The sequence below is a fragment of the Scaptodrosophila lebanonensis genome, unplaced genomic scaffold, assembly GCF_003285725.1.
Source record: "Scaptodrosophila lebanonensis strain 11010-0011.00,11010-0021.00 unplaced genomic scaffold, SlebRS2 tig00000080-arrow-pilon, whole genome shotgun sequence".
In the NCBI taxonomy this organism is placed as follows: domain Eukaryota; kingdom Metazoa; phylum Arthropoda; class Insecta; order Diptera; family Drosophilidae; genus Scaptodrosophila; species Scaptodrosophila lebanonensis.
In genome coordinates, this window is record NW_022060561.1 from 4,066,930 (window position 1) to 4,089,103 (window position 22,174).

General features: G+C 36.6%; 5 protein-coding genes across 7 annotated transcripts; 2 read left to right on the forward strand and 3 right to left on the reverse strand.

The window, feature by feature from the left end:
- Positions 1 to 3,793: 3,793 nt before the first annotated feature.
- On the reverse strand, positions 3,794 to 6,616 carry LOC115625747 (condensin complex subunit 2). Of its 2 annotated transcripts, XM_030520903.1 has the most exons (4): positions 6,582 to 6,616; positions 6,083 to 6,505; positions 4,458 to 6,020; positions 3,794 to 4,365 (listed from the first exon to the last, which is right to left on the reverse strand). In XM_030520903.1, exons 2-4 carry the CDS (start codon positions 6,395 to 6,397, stop codon positions 4,018 to 4,020), a joined length of 2,226 nt encoding a protein of 741 aa, XP_030376763.1. In that variant the 5' UTR covers positions 6,398 to 6,505; positions 6,582 to 6,616; the 3' UTR covers positions 3,794 to 4,017. The 2 variants fall into 2 exon arrangements, with proteins under 2 accessions (XP_030376763.1, XP_030376762.1); XM_030520902.1 differs by lacking the exon at positions 6,582 to 6,616 and having other exon boundaries at positions 6,083 to 6,556.
- Positions 6,617 to 7,387: 771 nt separating this feature from the next.
- On the forward strand, positions 7,388 to 10,045 carry LOC115625829 (ovarian-specific serine/threonine-protein kinase Lok). Of its 2 annotated transcripts, none has more exons than XM_030521021.1 (6): positions 7,388 to 7,868; positions 7,992 to 8,149; positions 8,205 to 8,313; positions 8,379 to 8,819; positions 8,879 to 9,113; positions 9,183 to 10,045. In XM_030521021.1, exons 1-6 carry the CDS (start codon positions 7,673 to 7,675, stop codon positions 9,487 to 9,489), a joined length of 1,446 nt encoding a protein of 481 aa, XP_030376881.1. In that variant the 5' UTR covers positions 7,388 to 7,672; the 3' UTR covers positions 9,490 to 10,045. The 2 variants fall into 2 exon arrangements, with proteins under 2 accessions (XP_030376881.1, XP_030376882.1); XM_030521022.1 differs by having other exon boundaries at positions 7,390 to 7,814; positions 9,183 to 10,042.
- Positions 10,046 to 10,389: 344 nt separating this feature from the next.
- On the reverse strand, positions 10,390 to 11,848 carry LOC115625965 (protein valois). Its single transcript, XM_030521207.1, has 4 exons — positions 11,446 to 11,848; positions 11,189 to 11,380; positions 10,747 to 11,123; positions 10,390 to 10,683 (listed from the first exon to the last, which is right to left on the reverse strand). Exons 1-4 carry the CDS (start codon positions 11,821 to 11,823, stop codon positions 10,476 to 10,478), a joined length of 1,155 nt encoding a protein of 384 aa, XP_030377067.1. The 5' UTR covers positions 11,824 to 11,848; the 3' UTR covers positions 10,390 to 10,475.
- Positions 11,849 to 13,014: 1,166 nt separating this feature from the next.
- LOC115625914 (alkaline ceramidase) lies at positions 13,015 to 20,276 on the forward strand. Its single transcript, XM_030521147.1, has 6 exons — positions 13,015 to 13,669; positions 13,725 to 13,776; positions 16,003 to 16,259; positions 16,326 to 16,463; positions 17,622 to 17,914; positions 19,668 to 20,276. Exons 1-6 carry the CDS (start codon positions 13,581 to 13,583, stop codon positions 19,754 to 19,756), a joined length of 918 nt encoding a protein of 305 aa, XP_030377007.1. The 5' UTR covers positions 13,015 to 13,580; the 3' UTR covers positions 19,757 to 20,276.
- A 5-nt stretch (positions 20,277 to 20,281) lies between these two features.
- LOC115625915 (6-pyruvoyl tetrahydrobiopterin synthase) lies at positions 20,282 to 21,997 on the reverse strand. The gene is made up of 5 exons (XM_030521149.1): positions 21,868 to 21,997; positions 21,424 to 21,672; positions 21,251 to 21,330; positions 20,730 to 20,875; positions 20,282 to 20,671 (listed from the first exon to the last, which is right to left on the reverse strand). The coding sequence occupies exons 2-5, from the start codon at positions 21,492 to 21,494 to the stop codon at positions 20,459 to 20,461; spliced, it is 510 nt and encodes a 169-aa protein (XP_030377009.1). The 5' UTR covers positions 21,495 to 21,672; positions 21,868 to 21,997; the 3' UTR covers positions 20,282 to 20,458.
- Between the last annotated feature and the right edge of the window lie 177 nt (positions 21,998 to 22,174).

The window sequence follows — 22,174 nt, forward strand, 5'->3', positions numbered from 1 at the left end:
TAAACTTGTTTTGAAAAAGTAAGTAAATTATCCCTTTTATTGATTGGTACTGACAAGGACGCGAATAATAAGCGCAATAAGTTAGGCCTGTAAAACTAAATTCAATATGAATTTGAATTTCTGAAAGTCTTAGTCTTTATTCCAAGTCAATTTCGACATTAATAAGTTTATTTATGAAAGATATTTGCAAATTAATATCCAGTATTTATTGTTTTGTTTTTTTGATTTTATATTTCGAATGCATTGTTTAATGTGTGATGCTGATTTTCAGCTAAAATAATTGATTATCTATGTATTTTAGTAGAGATTAAATAATTTATATATTACTCTTTTTTTTGGTTTGTTGTCTCAACGTAAATGAAATATTAAAGTTTTTTTATTTATATAATTCAATATGTGAACAGTCATCGAGGTCTACAAACTGAATTAGAAACCGATGTGGGAATCTGTTGCTGAAAATTTTGACCAGTGAATGAACCCAGAAGGGTTTCTTAACTGATTCGCCAGCTATTTTTCCAGTACTATTTATACCCTATACTCGTAGGGAAAAGGGTACACTAGGGAATTTAAGCGCCAAATATATGATTCAGACAGAAGAATGCATGGAAAATACATGAACATGACGAGACGAATCGATAAAGACAGGATCCGTCTAACCGTTTGCCGTAACAGCATCAGAAACTTTTGAACTCTAACAAGAAAGGAATGCTAAAGTCGAGCAGGCTCAACTCTTAAATACCCTGTACCACCCGACAAAAAAGAAATTAAATTAATTAATTAATTTAATTTAATTAATTAACTAAATTAAATATAAAATATTCCATACATGCATACATACATTTATCAGAAAAAATGAGAATCTGTATACCAAGTTGGGTTATTCTAGCTCTTATACTTTCTGAGATCCTTGCGTTCATACAGACAGACAGACGGACATGGCTATATCGACTCGGCTTGTCATGCTGATCAAGAATATATATACTTTGTGGGGTCTACCAAGCCTCCTTCTGTGTGTTCCATGTGCACTCGCCCAAAACTAATATACCCTTGTACCCTGGTACCCTGGTATATAGCTTTTTCTTATATACGTAGAGCAAGTTTATTCGAAACCATTTGTATCTCTAATGTGCACTCCTATATTGTAGTGTTGACCAACACATTGGAGAATTAGGATTAGCATATCATTTAAAATATTTAAAAATGTTTCCAAATAAATGCTTGGTGCTTTTCTCGAATGTGTGATGGAATGGCAAGACGATACAAAATGCATCCAACTGGTAGCTTGCCGCGCTAAGCATCTTTGTATTGTTGCTCTTTCATTTGCATACACCCATACAACCCAAATGTAAACACACATTTGTCGCCAAGGCGAAGGACATTTTGAGGCGTTTTAAGCCGTGCCTTCAATGTTGCTACACTTTATAAGTTGGTTACGCTTTGACTGCGCAACATGTCCTGTAGGTTTGTAGCCACACACACACACACACATACACATTAAATACACTCATATGTTTATATACATACGAGTATATACATATGTATGTAAGGGATAAATTTGCGTTGCATGTGTGTTGAAAAGTTTAGTGTTTGCTGAGCGCTTTTAGGCGGCGTTTATTTTAAATGGAACTGCGTTGGTGTGTTTGTGTGTGTGTGTGTGTAATTGCATATTATTTGCATAAATATTTACTAAGTACAAAGTAACATACACATAATACACAACAACAACTGTGCATAAAAGCAAACTTTTAAACAGCATCATAAAACTTTAGACATTTACAGCAGCAGGAGTGCAGAGTTCACTTTTCCCAACCAATACTGGAATTGTTGCATACGTACACCTGTAAGTTTCCAATTTGAGCTTCATTTGTAACGTTTGATATATGATACACATCCAAAAGGCTGGACAGCAGCATATTGTCCCCACAAGGGTGAAAAGTTATGCTAAAAAGTTTAGCTGGAGGCTGGGCAGATCTCATGTTATAGCATAACACGACGAATCGATACAACCATGTCTGTCGGTCCGGTCGTCTGTTTGTCTCGCTATTCTAAAATTGGTTTAACCAAATGCAGACCACGTTCATCACTAACCAAACATAAAAAACTAAAGTATTTTATACAGCTGCCAAAGAAACACACTTTTTGTAGCAGGACTCTTTCTTTTTTAAAGATATCTTAACTATTTTTGATATTTACCATATGAGATCAAAATAATGCTTAATCTAGTCACCGATTCTCTAATACCTGCGATTCAAGTAGCCTCTTGAATGTGATAGGAAAATAAACGATAACAGAATATTCAATTGGTTTAAAGGCATTTTTGCTATTGGTCAAGACTTGTTTGTCCGTTTCTATTAATTCTAAAAATTACAGCAAAAAATATTTGAACCCATCTTGTTTTATTAATACGGAGAGTATCAAAATATTTGAAATGAGTGCATTTTCATGTTTAGGCCGCCACTGCCGAATGCAATTAGCGAGAAATTCGGTAAATGCCCAACAAAAAAATAAAAATTAAACAAATGACAACATTTTTACATTTGGAACCCGCGCGTTTTCAGTTGAAAAGTTAATTAACAGCGCAAACAAGAGCAACATCCACTCGATTGGAGTTGAGAGGTGTATGCTCAAAAGTTAAAACAGGTAACTCAACTCTACTGCTTTTGTTTGTCTTGGCCATAATAATAATTGCATGTTTTTCTGTTTTCCCCGCAACGCCCCCTTTCCCAAACAACCCCACTGTCACACTTGTTGTATACGTATGATGCTTCAGTCTCTGTCATTATCGCCAGCGTTTTCATGGCCCTTGTCGGGAATTTGTGCTTGTTAGTGCAACCGCTGTTTGTTTGGCTTTATTTTAATGGTTATGTTTCATTTAATGTTTTCACATTTGTTGCTTAATTGTCTGCCGCTGTGTGGCAGCTCCGTAAAGTTTAAAGTTCGTATTAGTAATGTACTTGCGGTGGAGAGCATTTAATAGGCCAACACCTAAGTACCTTTACAAATAATATACGACATTTCTACTCTGCTCTCTTTGACATTCTTTTTATTTACGTTTTTGTGTTCTTAATCTTTTAAACATAATTTATATTATTTTGCTTTTAAATTACTAAATTTAATCATCAAAAATGTATATACATGTATTATATTTACATTTATATATATTTTAATATTTTTGTTCGTGACATTTTTATATTCTGGGATATATATATATATATATATAATTATATATATATTTTCGAGTAATAAAATATTTTAGGACTTGATGCTTTTAATGTAATTTTTGTAGCGGATTATAACATAAAATCCCAATTGTATATGAAATTCGAAGAATATTATATTTCAGAAGTCCTCGATACTCGATTTATATATTTATTTTGTGATTTTTTTCTAGCGGTTTACAAATTTAATTACCAAGTATCTAAGTAGTACTTGATACCTTGAATGCATCGGTATCTAAACAAAATATTAAATGAAACACAAGCGTCGACGAATATTTTCATCGCTATAGAAGCGACCCCTTTTTCAAAGAAGAGAAACCATCCAATATTCGCCTATTTAAAAGCAACAGAGAGAAAAAACCGCTGTCGAACCGAAAAAGAAGTTCCTAATACGGTTGGTTACAATTGATAGAACCCCTAACTCTAAGCAAGTGCTTGTTTAAAAGTTGAAATATAACCGCACTTACTATTTTAAATTGAATTTGGGGCTTTTTTTTATAAAACAAAGACCCATATACACACACTACAAACCGACGATTGGGATAGTTTTGCTTCGATTATTAAAATCCAACAAATTAAGGTCTATCTGCCACTTTCAACTCATTATGCCTTTAATATATACTATATATCATCAGGCAGTTTTTATATTCTCGAACATGTTATTAAATTAGTGAAGTTTTTCATAAAAAAGGTAATGAATTAAAAAGAAACTGACAACAAGGGACAATAAATGTTCGAGAAGTGTTCAGTTTCAGCTGAACTGCCACTGGGTAGTTAACATTTTTTGCCCCCTGGAACGTTAGTCGTCCTTAACTTGCCTTATTTTAAAATCTGCCAAATCATCTTGTGGAATGAGTCGCAGTTTCAAATCATTAGCCAAATGCAAAACAGCGTACAGCGCCACCGAGGGCGATAACGAGTCGGCCATTTTGGTGGTCAACAATTTTGGGAGGTGCGCATACAAATCGTTAAAACTCGCAGCACCTTTTTCATAATGTTCCGCATCTACTGTTGGGTGCACTGGTAACGATTCCTCCGGCACCTCGTTAAGCAATTGCTTTTGAATGAGAGAGTTGCAGCTGCGCTTTAGATTCTTCATATCAATTACTTTAGCGCGCTTAGCAAAAGGCACAACAACTTTGGTGACCTGTAAGGAGATGGAAGTTAGTTTAATTTTCAAAAGAATAAATGACAGAATGTAATAATAATTTTTCCATCCCCATCTCTTTTTGTGCTCACCTTAGTTGGCGCATTATCATATTCGGTGGCAATTTCCAGCACCATGTCATTGCCTGTGCCATTGCCGCTACCAAATTCGCCTGTGACTTCATCGCCTCCATCACCGTCCAGCAAGTCCGGATTCGAGCTTCCCACGTTCAAGCCCTGATCACTCTCAAAGTTTGGTGTGCCTGGCATAAAATGCTCGTTGTCGAAAAGCTCCGCATCATCGGGCGCATCTGTGTGATGGCCGAGTTCGTCTTCATCACCAGACTCCGTGTCTGTGTCAGCTTTCCCGAAGCGGCGTGTAACCTTTATGCTTGGCGCGTACTCGTATTTGTAAAAGAAATTGGGTTCGAAACTATATTTTGTAGGAAGCGTGAGCTTGCGCGGATCCCATTTCTTTTGGAAGTTAGCTTTGCGCAGCTTTCCGGTTGTCTCTATAGCTTGAAACAGTTCATCGTGGCACTGGCCAAAGTTTAGTTTCTGGCTGCGTCGTTTCGCTTGCTGCTGTGGGCGACGAACGCGTTGTGTATTGGTCCCAGTCGCCGCCGTAGAGGTCTGTGTATTAGTTTGCCCAAATGTGGTGCGACCGCGCTTAAACTTCCAGTGGGATGGCCCGGCCCAGAACTGTGAAATTTTGTCCATGGGGCGATAGGAATATTCCAGTTTAGATGTACCATCCACGGGTCGCAGGTCATCAATGACATGTGGCTTTTTGCGCAGACCCCGACAGCGATTCAAAGCTCTTTGTTCCTCAGTTGTAAGCTCTTCCAGGTCGTTAAAGTCAACATCCAGAACTGCGGCCTTCACATTCAGATCAGGGATAGGTTCGCAGTCAGCATTTACATCGAACACCATGGATAGCTCCTTAGGATTCTCAAAGAACTCTCCATTGTCGTGGTGACCATGGTCGTCATCATCATCACCACCTTCACCTACAGATAACGGAGCTGGCGATTTAGGTGGGCCACTATTTGTGGGAATCGGAGCGTCAGTGATAATATAGCCGGTATACATGGGACGTAACACTAATTGTTTTTCACATTGAAGCAATTTAAGTGCCCACTCAGCACTAACCACCTCATGGGGTTCATAGAAATCGGCACACTCAGCTATCGTATAGTCCGACACATCATTCGGCAAATCACTTTCATCCCAGAAGCGATATGTTGTACACAAACGCAACTCAGAGTCTTTTGTGGGTAAAATGTTGTGCATTAATCGATTTGAGGCGTTAATGGAACCCACTGTAGAATTAAGCTTGCCAAACACCGGGTCCTGCAGCGGTGCTGTGTCCAGTCTGGCATTCAAAGTCTCTTTGTTCTTTGTGACTGTTGAAACCGCTTTACGCGCGCGTTTTTTTGGCTTTGGTACCGCGCCCTGTGCCTGCTTGTCTGCATCTGTGCCATCAGCGGGATCCGCACGATCAGCGCCGTCATCATCATCAGCAGCGGCGTTTAGCTGCTGTTCGGTCACTTTCCGCGCATTTAAGCCAGCGGACATTCGTAAAGCGTCCAGGTAAATGGAGTCCACCCGCAAGCCATATACTTTTGAGGAGACCTCCAGCGAAGAGCCAGCCATCTAAAATTAAAGAGGAATGGTGAATAAAAGTAACACTGCCGGTCCACTGCTACCGAACTCACCTTAAAATTACTAAGCGACTTGTGGTGGCGACTCAATAGATTTGAGAGGGTATCGATCAGCGACAAGCTCCAGGCATTGTCGCGACTCAGCTTGTTGCCGTTGTATATCTCCAGACACTGGCGTATGGTTTCATTCTCCTCAATGGATTCGGCCACGGTGCTCTCCCTCATACGCTGCTGCTGGAGTGTCCGTCGCCTGGCCTCCTGTCGCTCGGCCTCATCATCATTAATGACGGTTATATCCCGCACCATGCTCTCGCGGTAACTGCCCACTGCGGAGCGTCGCAACGGCGTTTCAGAACGCGGTAGTGTCATGATGGCTGTTAAGTGCCTGAGGGCGCAAATTATGAACTATTTCTTGCAAATTGTTTGACACCAAATTATAGACGCCGCTATGCGCAACACTGGCACACAGCTGTTGGACTTGGAATCAGAATATATATATAGCTTCAATTACACTTGTTGCAATTTCACTTTTTGTCTATTTAGCGCGTATTACCCCTTCTCTTGCTTTGTGTTTTATTTGGATACGCTTGTATTGGTATAGTTTACAGTTGCTTTCAAACGACGCCAAAATCAAGGGCTGCAGCGCACGCAACACCAATATAGTGTTGGAAAACGAACACAATTAACGAAGTTCAAATGTGTATGCAAATGTATCGACCGTTTATATTTGAAAGTGCCTTATCTTCATCGGCCATTATTATTAAAATTTGTTTATATTATTTTTATATACATGTTGGGGCTTAAAATTTAGGCTTAAGGTGAATTTTAATAAATGCAACAAACCCAGCTATTCTGTGATGAAATCAAAAGTTAGATCAACCTAAATTTCAATTGCTGTGCAGTAAATAATACAGATATATTTAAATGAGCTAAGTTTTTTTTTTAGTAATGGACAGTTAAATGATGCTGTGGTCTGACATATGTATTTGTCTTCTCCAAAAAGAAGTTCTGATGTACGGGTACAATTTCCAAGCGATTAGACTCGTCCGTATTCGAAATTAAAATCTATTTAATTAACAAAAGCCTTTAAAAGAAATACATTTTAATTAGAATTTTACATTTTTACAAATAAAACTTTAATAAATATAAATATCATTGAAATATCTCCTTGTAGCAGAAAAAGCAGTTTCATTGCTTGTTCTTCTACTTACCGGACTCAGTAGCTCATAATGCAAACTAGGGATGCGCCATCGTAATATAACCGAATCTAGAACAGTGTTGCATTACGATTAAATTTACGCGCCTAACACACACACAGATGTGTCCGAAACCAACGCAAACGAATATGCGAGCCCGCAATAAAACATAGTGTTTTGAGAAAAACGTTTCAAAATAAATGCAGACTTTGCAAGAAATCAGTTCGAATAATGTAAACACTAGTCGCGAATAATGTGTATATGGTGTTACTTGTTGCTTTGGTTTCATGCTGTAAACACATAATTTTGTGAATACTGCGACATCTTTTGTATGAGTGTATATGTGCAAATATATGTAAAATTATAGATAACTGTGTTGCCGCAGAAACAGTTAATTTCAGTAAATAACAGAAAACAGCAAGAAAAAAGAACAACAGTAGGATTTAACATGGCACGTGAAAGGCACACCGAAGGCACTCAAGGAACACAAAGCCAAGCGTCCAACATTTGGTCGCAAGTGGAGAGTCAGCCAATGGATAACATTGTGTGGGGCCGTTTATATGGCAAAAACATAAAAATCAAGTCTCTTGGTACGAGCGTCTCACCATATAAGATAATCTATACGAACTCGTCCTTTTCTGTTGGTAACTTGAATATAAATTTCTGTTTCTAGACATATTGTATGTTAATATGTATGAATGTATATTTACATGTATTATTAAAGTGTTGTCGTGAATGCGAACTCACACTATATATTTTCTTATTAGATTTGAACAACGAACAGTTCTCAGCTGGACGCGGCGATGCCAACGATTTAATACTTACCCTAAATGATTTACCTGAAAAGATATTGAGTAGAATTTCAAAGGTACATTTTACCATCAAGCGCGCTAACAGCGACCTTTCAAATCCGGTTTATATACAGGTAGGCAGACTGAAATTGAACCATATTTGAACGCATACATATATTTCCTATTTAGGATCTCTCACGCAACGGAACATTTGTGAATGGCGAAAAAATAGGCATTAACAAAACGCGTATTCTGCAGGACGACGATATCATTGCGCTTGCGCATCCCACCTACAAGGGTGAGTGAAAGCAGATGCATTCATTTTGCAACAATACGCTCTAATTTTGCACCTGCCTTGTGTAGCCTTTGTGTTCAAGGACCTGAGCCCGAACGAGGCCATCGGATTACCCAATGAAATCACGGACACCTACTTAGTAAATCGCAAGCTGGGCTCTGGGGCCTGCGGCCTGGTGCGTTTGGTTTACGAAAGACGCACCTGCCAGCAGTATGCCATGAAAATTGTTAAGAAAAATCTTTTGGCTGTTAGCTCGCATCATAAAAACAATCAGACAGATTCGGAGCGAGTGCTCAACGAGGCTAAAATTATGAAAAAGCTCGAGCACCCCTGTGTGGTTAAAATGTTCGATATTGTGGACAAACCGGATTCCGTTTACATGGTGCTGGAATTCATGGGTGGTGGTGATCTGTTGAATCGTATTATAGGCTCCAAACTGCTCTCAGAGCCAACATCCAAACTATACTTCTATCAAATGTGCCATGCTGTCAAATATTTACATGACCAAGGTGCGTACCAACAGCTCACCCTTTGAAGTACTCCACTTTAAGAGTAATTACATCAACAGGCATCACTCATCGCGATCTAAAGCCCGACAATGTGTTGCTAGAGTCCAGCGACGAGGAGACCTTACTTAAGGTCTCCGATTTTGGAATGAGCAAATTTGTGCAAAATGACTCAGTAATGCGGACATTATGTGGCACACCCCTATATGTTGCGCCAGAGGTGCTAATAACGGGTGGACGCGGGGCATACACCAAGAAGGTTGATATTTGGAGCTTGGGCGTGGTACTCTTCACGTGGTAAATAGATTCAATGTCCAAATACAAGTACAAGTCCAGTGCAAATAGTTAAATATTTTACATTTACAGTCTTAGTGGCACTCTGCCCTTCTCTGATGAATATGGCACGCCGGCTGCTGAGCAAATAAAACGCGGCAAATACGGCTTTCGACATCCTGCCTGGCAAAGAGTATCGCAACGCGCCAAGTCCCTCATTCGCGAAATGCTCAATGTTGATCCCGAAAGGCGACCTTCAATTGATGCAGTGTTGCAGAACACTTGGCTGCGTGATCCACAAATGCTGCACAAAGCCAAGCGATTAATGAAGCTAGACGATATGGAAATAGAAGAGAACGAAAACTTTCTGGAACCACCAACAAAGCGCTCTAGACGCTGAAAAAAAGGAAAAATAATAATATAAAAGTTTTAATTTTCTGGCAAAATTACGAAAAACATTTTGTATACCTAAAGCTGTGGCTTGTGTTTTAAGATAAGTATTTTTTCGGTTGTTTATTTTTACGTGTTGCCCCTAGTTAAGTTAAGGTCTGTTAAGTTTTCCCTGACGTTTGTGCCACAAATCGAAATTGGTTGTTGCTTAAATTATCGTACTCAGGTAAAAAAAAACGCAGCAATTGAAGCTATTTCATATTTTACATTCTAATTTGTTGTGTATAAGCGTTTCATGATTTATTATATGGGTATTATTATCATAGCCAGTTGACACCACAAATTCAACAATTCCAAAGTAGAATTTAGTTAAGAAAATTATAGTTGGCCAAAAGTGTGATTTCCTGATAATTGTAAAACGAATTTTACAAACAAAACCCACATGTCATAATTTTTTGTGTTGAGAGCAACGAAAAATAATATTTCTCACTTTTGGCCGCATGATATTTGGCTCCCACACAATTATTGTGACATTAATTATTATATTATGTATTAAGCATTAAAAATAAATGTATACGGCGCGAAAAAAAACCTAGTTTCTAGATAGATGGGGATTTCTAATGCGAGTTAGACATTGTAATTTGGAAAGGACAGAGTATGCATAAAGGTAAATAATGGGCTCGTAAATATGTCGATTTTCATAGGTACCTGCTGATTATTTAAAAAAAAAAGCAATTAATTCCATACTAAATTATAATTTCTTGGTTCAAAAAGCTTTTCTTTTCAGAGTTTCATCAATATACTTCTTTTTTTTTAATATTAACAATTGCTTGGCGTAAAGACTGTTAAATACTCCGATATATGTACATAATACGTAATAACAACATTTAAAAATACTACAATCTAAATATACAAATTTATAGTATTATATTTAAAAAAAAGTGCAGCTCCATACAAAATCGGTCATTGTAAATTTAAGATTCTACAAATTTGTGCTTAGTCAATGTTTTGGCCACTTTTTGGTAAAACATGTTTCACTAATTTCCTGCCATATCCGATAGTCACCAACGTGCGATCGCCCTGCCAAAGTGCGTCTGTTAATCGATTATGTGGTTCCTTATATGTGTAGACAAACTGGCGATCTCCTGAGATTTTCTCAATCTTTACCTCACTTGGCAAGTTGCTGGTGGCGGCCAAATGGCATCTAAAACACAAAGATACCCCAATAAGAAATCCAAAAGAAATACAGGATATACGAACAACTTACCCGTTAACCAGCAGATGGGAAACATGACCCTCCTCAAAGAACTTTTTCGTTTCCACAAATTTTAGCGGCACACGAATATCCAAAGTGTGCACGTTTCCATCATAATCACCCAAATAAATATAGTTATCACCATGAAGCTCTGTTGGCGCTGCCCACGCGGCACATGTAAAGCTCAAGCCCAGTGCTTCGTCGCCGGACATACAAGTAGAGGCTAAAGATGCTTCACGCACATCCCACAGACGAGCGCAGCCGCCACGATCACAGGTCAGAAACTGTTTGTCCGATGTAGCAGACGTTGCCAGGCCCATTAATCGCTCAGTGTGTGCCGTCCGAATGCGAAAGGAGCTGGTCAGATCAGCACCCGCAAGGTCCCAGACCTGTTAAATCGAAGAGATAATGAGAATCAGCACCAATATTACCAATATATAGGGTGTCAACTCACATTGATGGTACCCTCTGAGCACGTGGAGATGGCACATTTTTCGTTGGACTTGAAAACATTTAACTGGTTAATGGGTATATTATGTCCTGCGGCTTCGCCAACCAAAAAGAGAGAGTAAGGCTTCGCAGGATTCCGCACGGTCGAGTATGTGGACCAGGCTTGCAGTCGGGTATCGCCTAAGGCTACCAACAACTAATAATACAATGATTAGAAATGCATTTACTATAGAACTATATCAGTGACCAGAATATACCCACCACATTATCGTAGGCAAAGCGCAATATGTTTACCACGAATTCACATTGTAGTTTGTAATTGGCATTGTCAACCGTCATGTGCTTAAGATGGTTGTAGCCAAAGAACATGCCCCACCATTGGGCACCATCGCGGCGATTCGTGGCCAAAGCCACGTGTTGCCTTTTATTCATCGTTAAGCTGTCCCAACATTCGTGTATACGCGGCGAAACATTCTCCAGCCTTGCGTTCATGTCGGTAACGTTCAGATTTGGATACTCCACGTTATCGGCCAGTTCTATGGCGGGCGGGGGCTTATGGAAGTCTGGCGTGCGGTAAGTGACCGAGCTTCGTTGTGGAAACATTGTGGCTTTATCCTTGTATTTATTTATTGGCACCATATGTGCAATTTGAACGCGTGCAGGCCAAACACCGGCTAGAGATGTTAAATAAGCAATGAAATAGCGATATATTCGATAAAAATCACACCCTATCGCCTAGGGCTGAAATCTATAGTCAAAACAAGCGATCTATTTATCTTTTTAAATCGATAGGCTCCACCGGAAGTAGAAGCAACTTTATAGGGAGAGAACATATCCAAAGACTGAAGAGCTTTCGATGAATAATCATATTTTTTAATCTTTTCTTAAGTAATAGTTTCCATTTATTGCACTTGTAATGAAATAAAGAAACGAATGTAAACTCATACTTGAATGAATTCGGAAACACTGGATAATACAAGTATCTAATAAAAATAGTTTAATAAGAAGTAGTTTCTACACAATCATTAATACTTATTCCACCCATCTTCGATAGTGTTCCTGAGTGTTATATTTAAGTCATTTCAGAATATTTGTGTTTACGTTCACATAATCTATATTGATAAGCAGCAACATCCATTGTTTGTATGTTGACATAAAAATAACTTCAGTCGTTAAAAAAGCTCAAAGCGAATACATACTTGTAAGTTTGTTTTAACACTACAAACTGAAGGCAAGTGGACAATAATTCAAAACGATTATTAAATATTGGGCTTTCAAAGTATATTCAAAGCGCCGTTTAATAATTATGATGTCCTTATTATAAGTAATATTTCAGCGTTATCGCTAAAGCATATCACAATTTGGAAATAAGCCAACTAAGAATGACTGCGTTGGTTTTTCACACATCAAAAACGCAACTTTGCCAATTTTGAAGAACTCGTGCTAAAGCAAAACCTTTGATTAAACGTTTTAGGCTATACTAAGTAAGGCAACCTTAAACATTAATAATATTATTATTTTTAAAAAGGTTTTACTTTCAATAATAATTTCGCAAGCTTTAATTCAATTTTGTTTAAGTTCACTTCCTTTGCAAAACGTAGTTCTAAAATTTGATTTTCTTTTTTCATTGAAATTTGTTTATGAAAAGGCGCTAAACTTAGGTAGCCTGCCAACCTGTTGGGCTTAACAGTGGGAAAACCAACAGCTGACTGAAAACAATGTATCGATGCTTCCCATTAGCTTCTAAGTACTCATCAGGTTTGAGTGAGTGTATAAACAAAAGACGTTCTCGATATTTAGTTGTTTTTGTGCACGCCTACTCCATAGACGTGTTCCGTGGGCTGTTCGTGCTCTTAGGTGTGATAGCAACATAAATTGTTTACTGCGTTAAATTAGCATAACTTTTACATGCATATGTATGTATGTGTCCAGTCAAGAATATCGAGAAAGTGGTATAACTACAGCTTGCACGGCCGGCTAGTTGGACAAAATAGAATAATACTGTAACTTACATAATAAACAAGCATATAGTAGTATGTAAAACATAGGCACCACTCAGCGATTTCATCATTGTCAAAAATAATAACAAAGAACATGTATTAACTGGGGCAGCAGAACATAAGAACATATTTTGCTCACTTTTGGAATGTGCAATGCTAACAGCAATAAAAACATCGACGAAAACAACGACAAACACGAAATAAACTATGTAAATAGGAAATTTTTAAAAGTGCCTACTTCGATTTTATACACTCACATAGAAATAACAAACATACATACATACATACGTAATTATAAATCTAAAAGGAAATCACTATTGACCTGATTAAAGCGCGCGTCAAGCAAGCTTTTGTTGTTATTGTTATTATCGCTACTACTACAATAAGAAATTCGAAATGGGCGCTTTTTCCGAGTCTGGAAGCGTGCTCGATATTTATCCCGTGCTGTGGGAATTTATGCGTCCCGGAACATCTCCTGTGGATTGGTAATTTAATTACTTGAATAATTCAGAAAACTTGATTCAATTCGTCTCTAATTAGGTGCGAGGATAATTATAATATATCAGCGAATATTGCCGAATTCGTAAATACGGTGCGTATACGTGTTATTTACATATTATTTTTATTTCCCAAAATATGCTCAATGTACATGAGTGTTAGTGTGTGAGTGTGATTGCTTGAGTGTTTTTTTTTTCGATATTTAAGTACAATACACACACGTGCTCACAAAACAGCTGCCTTAGCACAGGCCTTGACCTTTTTACGTGTGCGAGCGAGAGAGACAGAGAAGTGAAGATGCTAATACAAGGACTCTAGACAGAACAGGCAAGCCGGACAGACAGACAGAGAGATAGAACTGACGGGTCAAAAAGACCAGACAGGTATTTAATGCCCTGATTCCACCTTTTGGCATTTATTTCGTCATTGTACATAAATAAATATATTTTTATGGCTAAATTTTCGACACTCGAAACGGCAAATTTATATAATATTACCCGTTCAAGTTATAATACTTTTGTTTGTTGATTTTTCTATGTGCGATGTAAATATTTACTCAGCTCAAAGTACAGCCATATTATAACAGATTCCTTGTCTTTGTTCCAATTCTTAAAAAAAGAATGTTGATTTGCTTTGTTACTACCGACTTTTTCATATCAGTCATAGCTGCGTCGAAGTTAATGTACACTTAAAAAACCTCTCCTTTGTTTAGAAAATAAATAAATAAAATAAATAAATGCCCTATAAGCGAGAAAAATATTTTGGCGTGAATTGGCCTTAAAAACAATAAAGGCCATAATTTGTTTAAAATTGTAGTTATTGCTTCAATACTAATGTTTTTCTTAACATATGTTTTTCTTAAAGGTGGTGTAATTACATTTTTTTAATATACAGAAAACTGGACAATAGACACTACTTATTGTATATAATTAGCAATGGCTATATCGATTCTTTATGGCGATAAATGTGTTGCCTTAAGGCGTAATTTTTTGTTTATAACCTCCAGGAATTGAATTGTGAAGTTAATGACCCACTTGCCATAAATTAAAGCACATATGCGATATGTGATATACAAGTATAACTAGATATGTACATATGTATGTAGAGTTTTGCCTTGCCTATCCCAATTTGTTATCGCCTTTGTTTATAGAAAAACAAAAAGAGAATAAAATGTTTGTCTAATTTCCAGTCTTATTACAGCGCGTTGCACACCATTTAAATTTAATTACACTTAATTCAATTTGTCGCAACAATTTACAAACAACTGTTCTTTGTTCGCGTGCGATAAGTGAAAAGTTGTTAAAATGACACGTTGGGGCCTGGTTAGAGGAAGGAGAACTTTTCGATGACTTTTTGTTGTAAACAAAAGGCATGACAAATAAACGAGCATATGGTAATCAGAAGTTCGTGTAAATGTGTATGTGTTGGGTCTGCCTGGATTTAATTGGCCAAGCGTAGCATGACAAAGTAAAAACAGTAAAAGTTTGAGTCCATCATATGCATATACATTTTTTTGTACATTTGTACATATGTATGTAAATTTATGTATATGTGTGCATTGCAAAATAAGCTAAATACGTGACTGGAATATATGTATATGGGTGGTGGGTGAACGATTTGATCCAATCTGGACTCTCATAAAGTATTTACTATCTTAATTAGAATTGACAAAATTATAATAATATCAAACATTAGTTGCCCAACTGGCTATTACTTAAAGTCTTACAGCTTAGATACAAGTATATACTATATGTTCATTAAAATTGCCTTTTATTTATTATTCCTTTTATTTTAAAGTATGATTGCAAAAACAAACTTTAAATTAATTTTGTTTCCTTTATTAATGTTTTTAATTATCAAAACCATGAAAAAGTTCCATCTTAGGCATTAAAGCCTTTTTTAAGTCATTCGTGAAGAGTCTTAACGTTTCATACATCGACAGTTATTCTTCAATTTCTAAGTATATAGACAGTACATCTACAAAATAATGTCACAATTATTTATGAACCGCTTTTAAACAACATTTACCAGAAATAATGTTATAATAATATTAACTGCTAATGGATTTATTCTTAAAATTATTTCTAAATATGTATATTACTTAAAAACATTTCACATTGACAAGGGCTTTATAATATTATTTGTACAAAACTGTCTTCTTCCAATGATAATGATAAGATCTTGACTGATCGGCAGTATCGGAGGAGGAGTTGTGCGTGTGTGAGTCGTGATTTGGTATGAGTGCTAGTAGGAATATCATTATCACCCACACTCCTAGTGATAGCTATTCTCTATCTTTTCCCATTTATCTTCTCTACAGTTCAGCAACTTCCTATTCATACTATTGCCACCAGTATTAATAATGCTGTTCAAGGAATATGGGCGCTTCGTAACCCCCGGAATACATTTGCTCTGGGTGCTGCTTATCGTGGTGGGTCTCAGCTCCATGTACTTTCATGCCACGCTCAGCCTGATCGGCCAATTGCTGGACGAGCTGGCTATATTATGGGTGTTCATGGCCGCCTATTCGCTCTTTTTTCCCCGGCGCTACTACCCAAAGTTTATCCGAAATGATCGGTAAGTGCAGTTGCCACAAATTGTGCGAATCATATGCAACTAAAAGCCGCTCCATACTACTTGTAGCAAGGCGTTCGGCTGGTTAATGCTCTTCTCAGCCATTCTTGCCACGGCTCTATCGCTCTGGAAACCTATTGTAAATGCCTTTGTACTCATGGGTATGGGAGTACCGACCATGGTAATGCTTTACCGGGAGCTGCAGCGGTAAGTGGAAATAACATAGATATTAATAATGACTGCTTTAAAAAATTCCAAATTATATTTTGGCTACCAAGTTCGGCGATCTGATTAGCTCAATTTTTTCAGCCCATTGTTATTATCAATGGGACTGCTGTTTGTGTTCGCCGATAAGTCACACGAAGCCTTATAATGCTAGCAGCTTATAAATCATTCGCTTATCAGTTGGGGTCGCCTGTTCCAAGAAGCTATTTTTTTATCGCACTAAACAAAACAAAAACGCATATCTATTGTTATCACTTTGTTTTGGATATAGGGACAGGTTTCTATACCTTTCTTGTCAAAGATCAATCATGGCTGGATACATTTAATATATATAGTGACTTCAAATAAGTACGTACTTATGCATGGAAAAACTGGGGTGACAAGTTGATAAGCGAAAAATAACATTAATGAATGCTTTTGAAATTGATATGAATTTATATTAAACTTTGGATTCGAGCATTAAAGCTCTAAGGAATTTGTTCCCCTACACTACATGCTTGTGTTAATTTAAACGTAGCAATATATAGTATATGTGCTTTTCACTCAAGCATAAGAATCGAAATGGGTAAAGCTTTCAATTCAAACGGATCTAGTAGTTCATACTGTGCGAATTTTATTTATACACAATTCAATTGATTTCCGAAAGGCTAACCCTAATCATGCCCAACATTTTAACAGTTCACCGCTATTAGTGTGTAAACTTTTCCAGCTTTCAATATTTTCCTAGTGGTCTATACTATATTGACATAACGGTTTCAAAATAAAAAATATTTACAAAATAAATAAAATCAAATATTAAAGTAAAGTAATGACAATTTGCTGACAAACACAAACAAAGTGAAGAGCTTCCAGCTGTGTGGCATAAATCGTTACTTCAATTCAATTCATTAAATTTCAACATCAATCAAATATCTATTCCATTCCATCAAAATATAAATAGATTTTAATGGCTTCGGTCGTATTCCAGGTGCTTTCATACACATACTATAACATACATCCCAATTAAGACTAGAACGAAAGTGCTGGCCCCAATTTGGCAGTTCGCATTAATCATTTAATCAAATTAAATATTTATTCAATTTAAACAAATAGCTATTGAATAGAATGCTCTCCTCTGCTCGCTTTCTCTTTCATTCCCAGAGTGGGGGACCGGCGGGTCTATCGCCTCGGTCTGCGTACCACGACCGTGTGGGCAATCGCAGTCTTCTGTTGGATCAATGATAGAATGTTTTGCGAGACCTGGTCTGCCATCAATTTTCCATATCTGCACGGGTTCTGGCACGTTTTGATCTTCATTGCCTCCTATACTGTGCTCGTACTATATGCCTATTTCTATGTGGAATCGGAGCTGCCACAGCGTCGGCCTCTGTTGAAATATTGGCCGGTAAATGAGTTTGAGTTCGGCATACCGTTTATATCGATCCGAAATCCAGGTAAGACCTTGCGCGACACTATTTAGGAGATTTGATTTCCGAATGCCTTCAGTTTGCCATGACAACAGACCAAAATGTCCTTCATAAGGCACAATAAACAGCCTAGTTAGTAATTGTAGTTTAGACTGTAGAGCGCACAATTTACATAGAGCTTACAATTATATATATAGAGGTATATAGAACAAATTTACTAGCTATACTTACAAAATTATAGAGCATATACATATATACATAAATATTACACATTGGGTAATGCCGCCCAGAATAACTGATTAAAAGTTGAAGCAGAGTTTATACATAAATAGCTTATAAATATATACGTTGATGATGAAGCTTAATCAAATTTCATTCGTGTTAACAAGATTATATCCAAAAGATTCAATTAGCTTCATTCCAAAGATTAAATATATTTCCCCTCAGGGCGGGAGTACCCAAATTATACTATAGTAGAAGAAAAGTCTGTTGAAAAGCTTCGCTTATCGTTTTCCTGATAGATTATTTAAATATGATTATTGTTGCCCAAAGACTTTCTTTAGCAGTAGTTGTTGTAGAAAAACAAAAGACATATCGAAATGACATTAAACTTATTTATGCAACGAAGCAATATTTGCACTCAACTATGTTGTCTACCGACTTTGATTCCTAAAAAGTACATTGCTACGCCATAATAATCACACTGTTTCTCTAGTAACATAATTAACAGTTTCAAAGTCGGCTATAACTTTATTTACTATCGGCACTAAGAAAAGTTAATGTAAACTCCATAGAAGAAGAAGAAGAATTCAGTGATTTTTTCAAAAAGTTCCTTGAAGCCCAAGCCTACTCTTTTTTAGGTTCTTCTTTTTGACTAATTTAGCTTGTATGTACCTGGAATTTAACTGCCCTGCAACTAAACTAACTGTAGTATGTTTTAGTTAGTAAGTGTCGTCGGTATCAGCTAACATATCCCTTTAAATTATTTATAAAATAGAGAAATGTTTTCGAGACTTACAAGCTCTACAAGTCGTCAGATATTTTGCGTACGGCTGCTCCTTTTCATTTCATTGCTATGATTATTAGTATGATATTTGTAGCACCCAGAAGAAGGCGCGACAGGCCGCATATAGCCGTATCCGTCTGACTTTTTTTACAAACTAGACTCTTAGGTTTAAGGCTGAAACCGAATCGATTGGATCCCTATAGCCCATAAGAACGATTGACATATTTTTCACTACTTTCTCTGTTTTTAAAGCTACCGCAACCAAATTGAATATATGTATACTGGTTTTGTATAATCTCTCTGATATATACCAGACATTTTTATAAACTGACCATTTGGCAATAACCCTTCTGTTATTCACGCTTTCTCAGCCGAATTAGATTATTATATCTACTTGTTTTTATAATGTTACAACATACACTCGAGTTTAAACCATGTGCGAAAACTAGATCCTGTAGGCTCATTTGAGCGTTATTTGTATTATTTATATGTCATTTAAAAGCGGAGATTGCTGCCTCATTCCCGAAAGCTCCATTCCATTAGTTTTAGGACCTTATTGCAAGTGTTGTAACATTTCCACATAGTTTTATTTTTGTTAAAGGCTATATATTTTTAATTCAGTGAGTGCCGATACCGACGATATTTATGTATATACTTCTTGTTAAACGTATTACTGCTACTACTTACATAATTAATTGACTAACTCTAAAGCTTACGTTGACAATACATGCAATACAATGTGTCTTTTTTACACGAATATCACTGCTCCCACAGATTCGAAAGATTGGCACAAATACAATAGCTTATATTTTTGCAAAGGGCAGGACTTCTCTGACTATGCACAATCAAAAGCCTATGCGTAAGAAAAACTAAACAAACAAAAAGCAAGCTTAAGTCTCAAAAAGCTGGTTGCTTTTAGACAACGTGATATACAAATATATATATTTATATATTCATATACCTACTTGTAACATAGTGCTTAAACAAATGCCCTGAAAAATTGAAATGTGAACGAAATATGTATGTATACAAACAATTTATTATTTATAAAGAATAAACTTAGTTATAAAACTCAGCAGAGGGATAGCTACATTCACGTTTGTTATTGGAATAATCAACGGTTGTGTTTTTTATTTAAGACATTCATGCTCAAATTTAATTGTAAAATTTAAATGAATTCAGGGTTTTGTTAAGTTAATCGGATTTAAAATATTATCAAGAACCAATTCGGGCTACAGATTGTTAATTCGATTACGGCTCTATAGCTCTTTCTATCTAGTACCTTATCAAATACCTAAATAAATATAAACATTTGTTGAATTCAAAACTGTTTACAAATGATACATTTTTAATAAAAGATGAAAAATGAATTTTAAAAACTGAGTGCGTTTGGTTTTCTTTGCTTTAATGTTTATTAAACATTGTATATTCTTTGTTATAAATTCATAAAACATTCTTCGATTTGTGTAAAGTATATAAAATAAAAAATATGTGAGCAGGCCAATTATGATTGGTCTATAATCTTCAACAAGTTATGATCGTGCTGTGTTCAGTTTAAGTAAGTTTTAGTCCGAATCGGATGATATATTGGTGCAGGAATCGTGTGCTATGCGCTTGTTAATCGGATTATAAAGACCATTGAATGGATAAGGACCTCGATAGCTGATTATATTCTTTGGCGTTTCATGTATCTTAACCTCATAGAGTAGTTCCGGCTTGGCCAGCTGTGTGCGTATGTTGTCCCAAATATAGACGGCTAGATTTTCGGTAGTGCTAGGCTGTGGGTACAGAAATCAATAATAAATTCTGTTTTAAATGCTTAATACAAGTATATACAGTTTTGCTAAAATATTCGACGTCCTTGTCTAGATTTTTGTGATCCAACCGTTTCATTATGACGGTCTCAATAGCATCTTTTAGTTCAGTTATGTTCATAACCATGCCTGTGCGAGCATCGATAGGACCACGTACTGTTATCTCCACTAAAATAAAATAAATAGCATTAAAAATTACATATTTCTATCCACTACATAGGTATGGGTTAGAAGTTAATTTACTGATTAAGTCTAAGTCATACTGATGGTAACTTTTGTATCTTTTAAATAAGAAGTACATAGTTAGAAAAGTATGTACATCAATTGAGCGTTGAACTTTTTCTTATTGCACGATTTATAGATAAGCGAGACGCCAGGCCAAGGTTTTTATATGGTTTATGATTCGTCTGTTTCGAATTACCAACAGCTGCGGTTTTGCTTGATTGAACAAATGTTGAGGCGATATGGTGACAATTTAAAAGCTAATCACGCATTAAAACAAGCCACATTACTGAAATATTTGCATGGAAATGATTCACTCACCTGTGTAATTGTGTCCGTGGCCGTGGAAATTGTTGCATTTCCCAAAAACTTCAACATTTTCAGCGTCGCTCAGTTGGGGACTGCAAAACAATTGTTAATTGTTAAGACTACATACATACATATATACATAGAAGTGCTTTAACAATGCATTAATGTTTTTGTTTTTTGCTTACCTGTGCAAGCGATGGCAGGCGCTAAAGGTCTCCTTGCGGGTTAAAAAAGCAACAGGTTGTTGGGGAGACATGGTGGAGAGAGCTGTTTGGATTTGCGGATGTGAATGGCAAGCACTTAATGCTTAATTAATGCTTAAATACGCTTTGCAGTCGCTTTGCAACAATGAATTAAACGCGTTCAAGCACTGTTTGGCGTCAAATGCGAAACCTGCTCTGAGCCGCTGTATTTATACTTATGTATGGATGGGGCTGTGATAAGGAATAGAAACGTAGCGTATGCAGTATGTTTAAATTATTGCAATGCTGCAACGATATTGTCATTATCTACATTGTACTAATAAAGCATGGGCAGACATTAAATGGTGTTTCTATTATTATGTCCCGAAATGTATTAGAATGTTAGACAAAAAAATAAACACATGAAGTGAAACTTTCGTTGCTTACGTGGCTGATACGCTCGTAGCACTCGGAGTAATTACGAATCCAACTGCACCTAGGAAATATTGTTTTTTATTTTCAGTTTAATGGTAATTAAAAAAATTAATTATTAATGCACATATATCAATATTGTTTTATTTTGGTTTAACAATGCCGAGTCGTATTTGCAACGTTACCAGATTAATGTTTAGCGAAGACACAAACCACCCGCACATCTTTGTTTCGATAGTCGCTTTTGTATCGATAGGCATCCATTTAGTAATTTAAATGTAATTATTTTTCGAAGTACAACAAAAGCTGCATTTACTTTAAA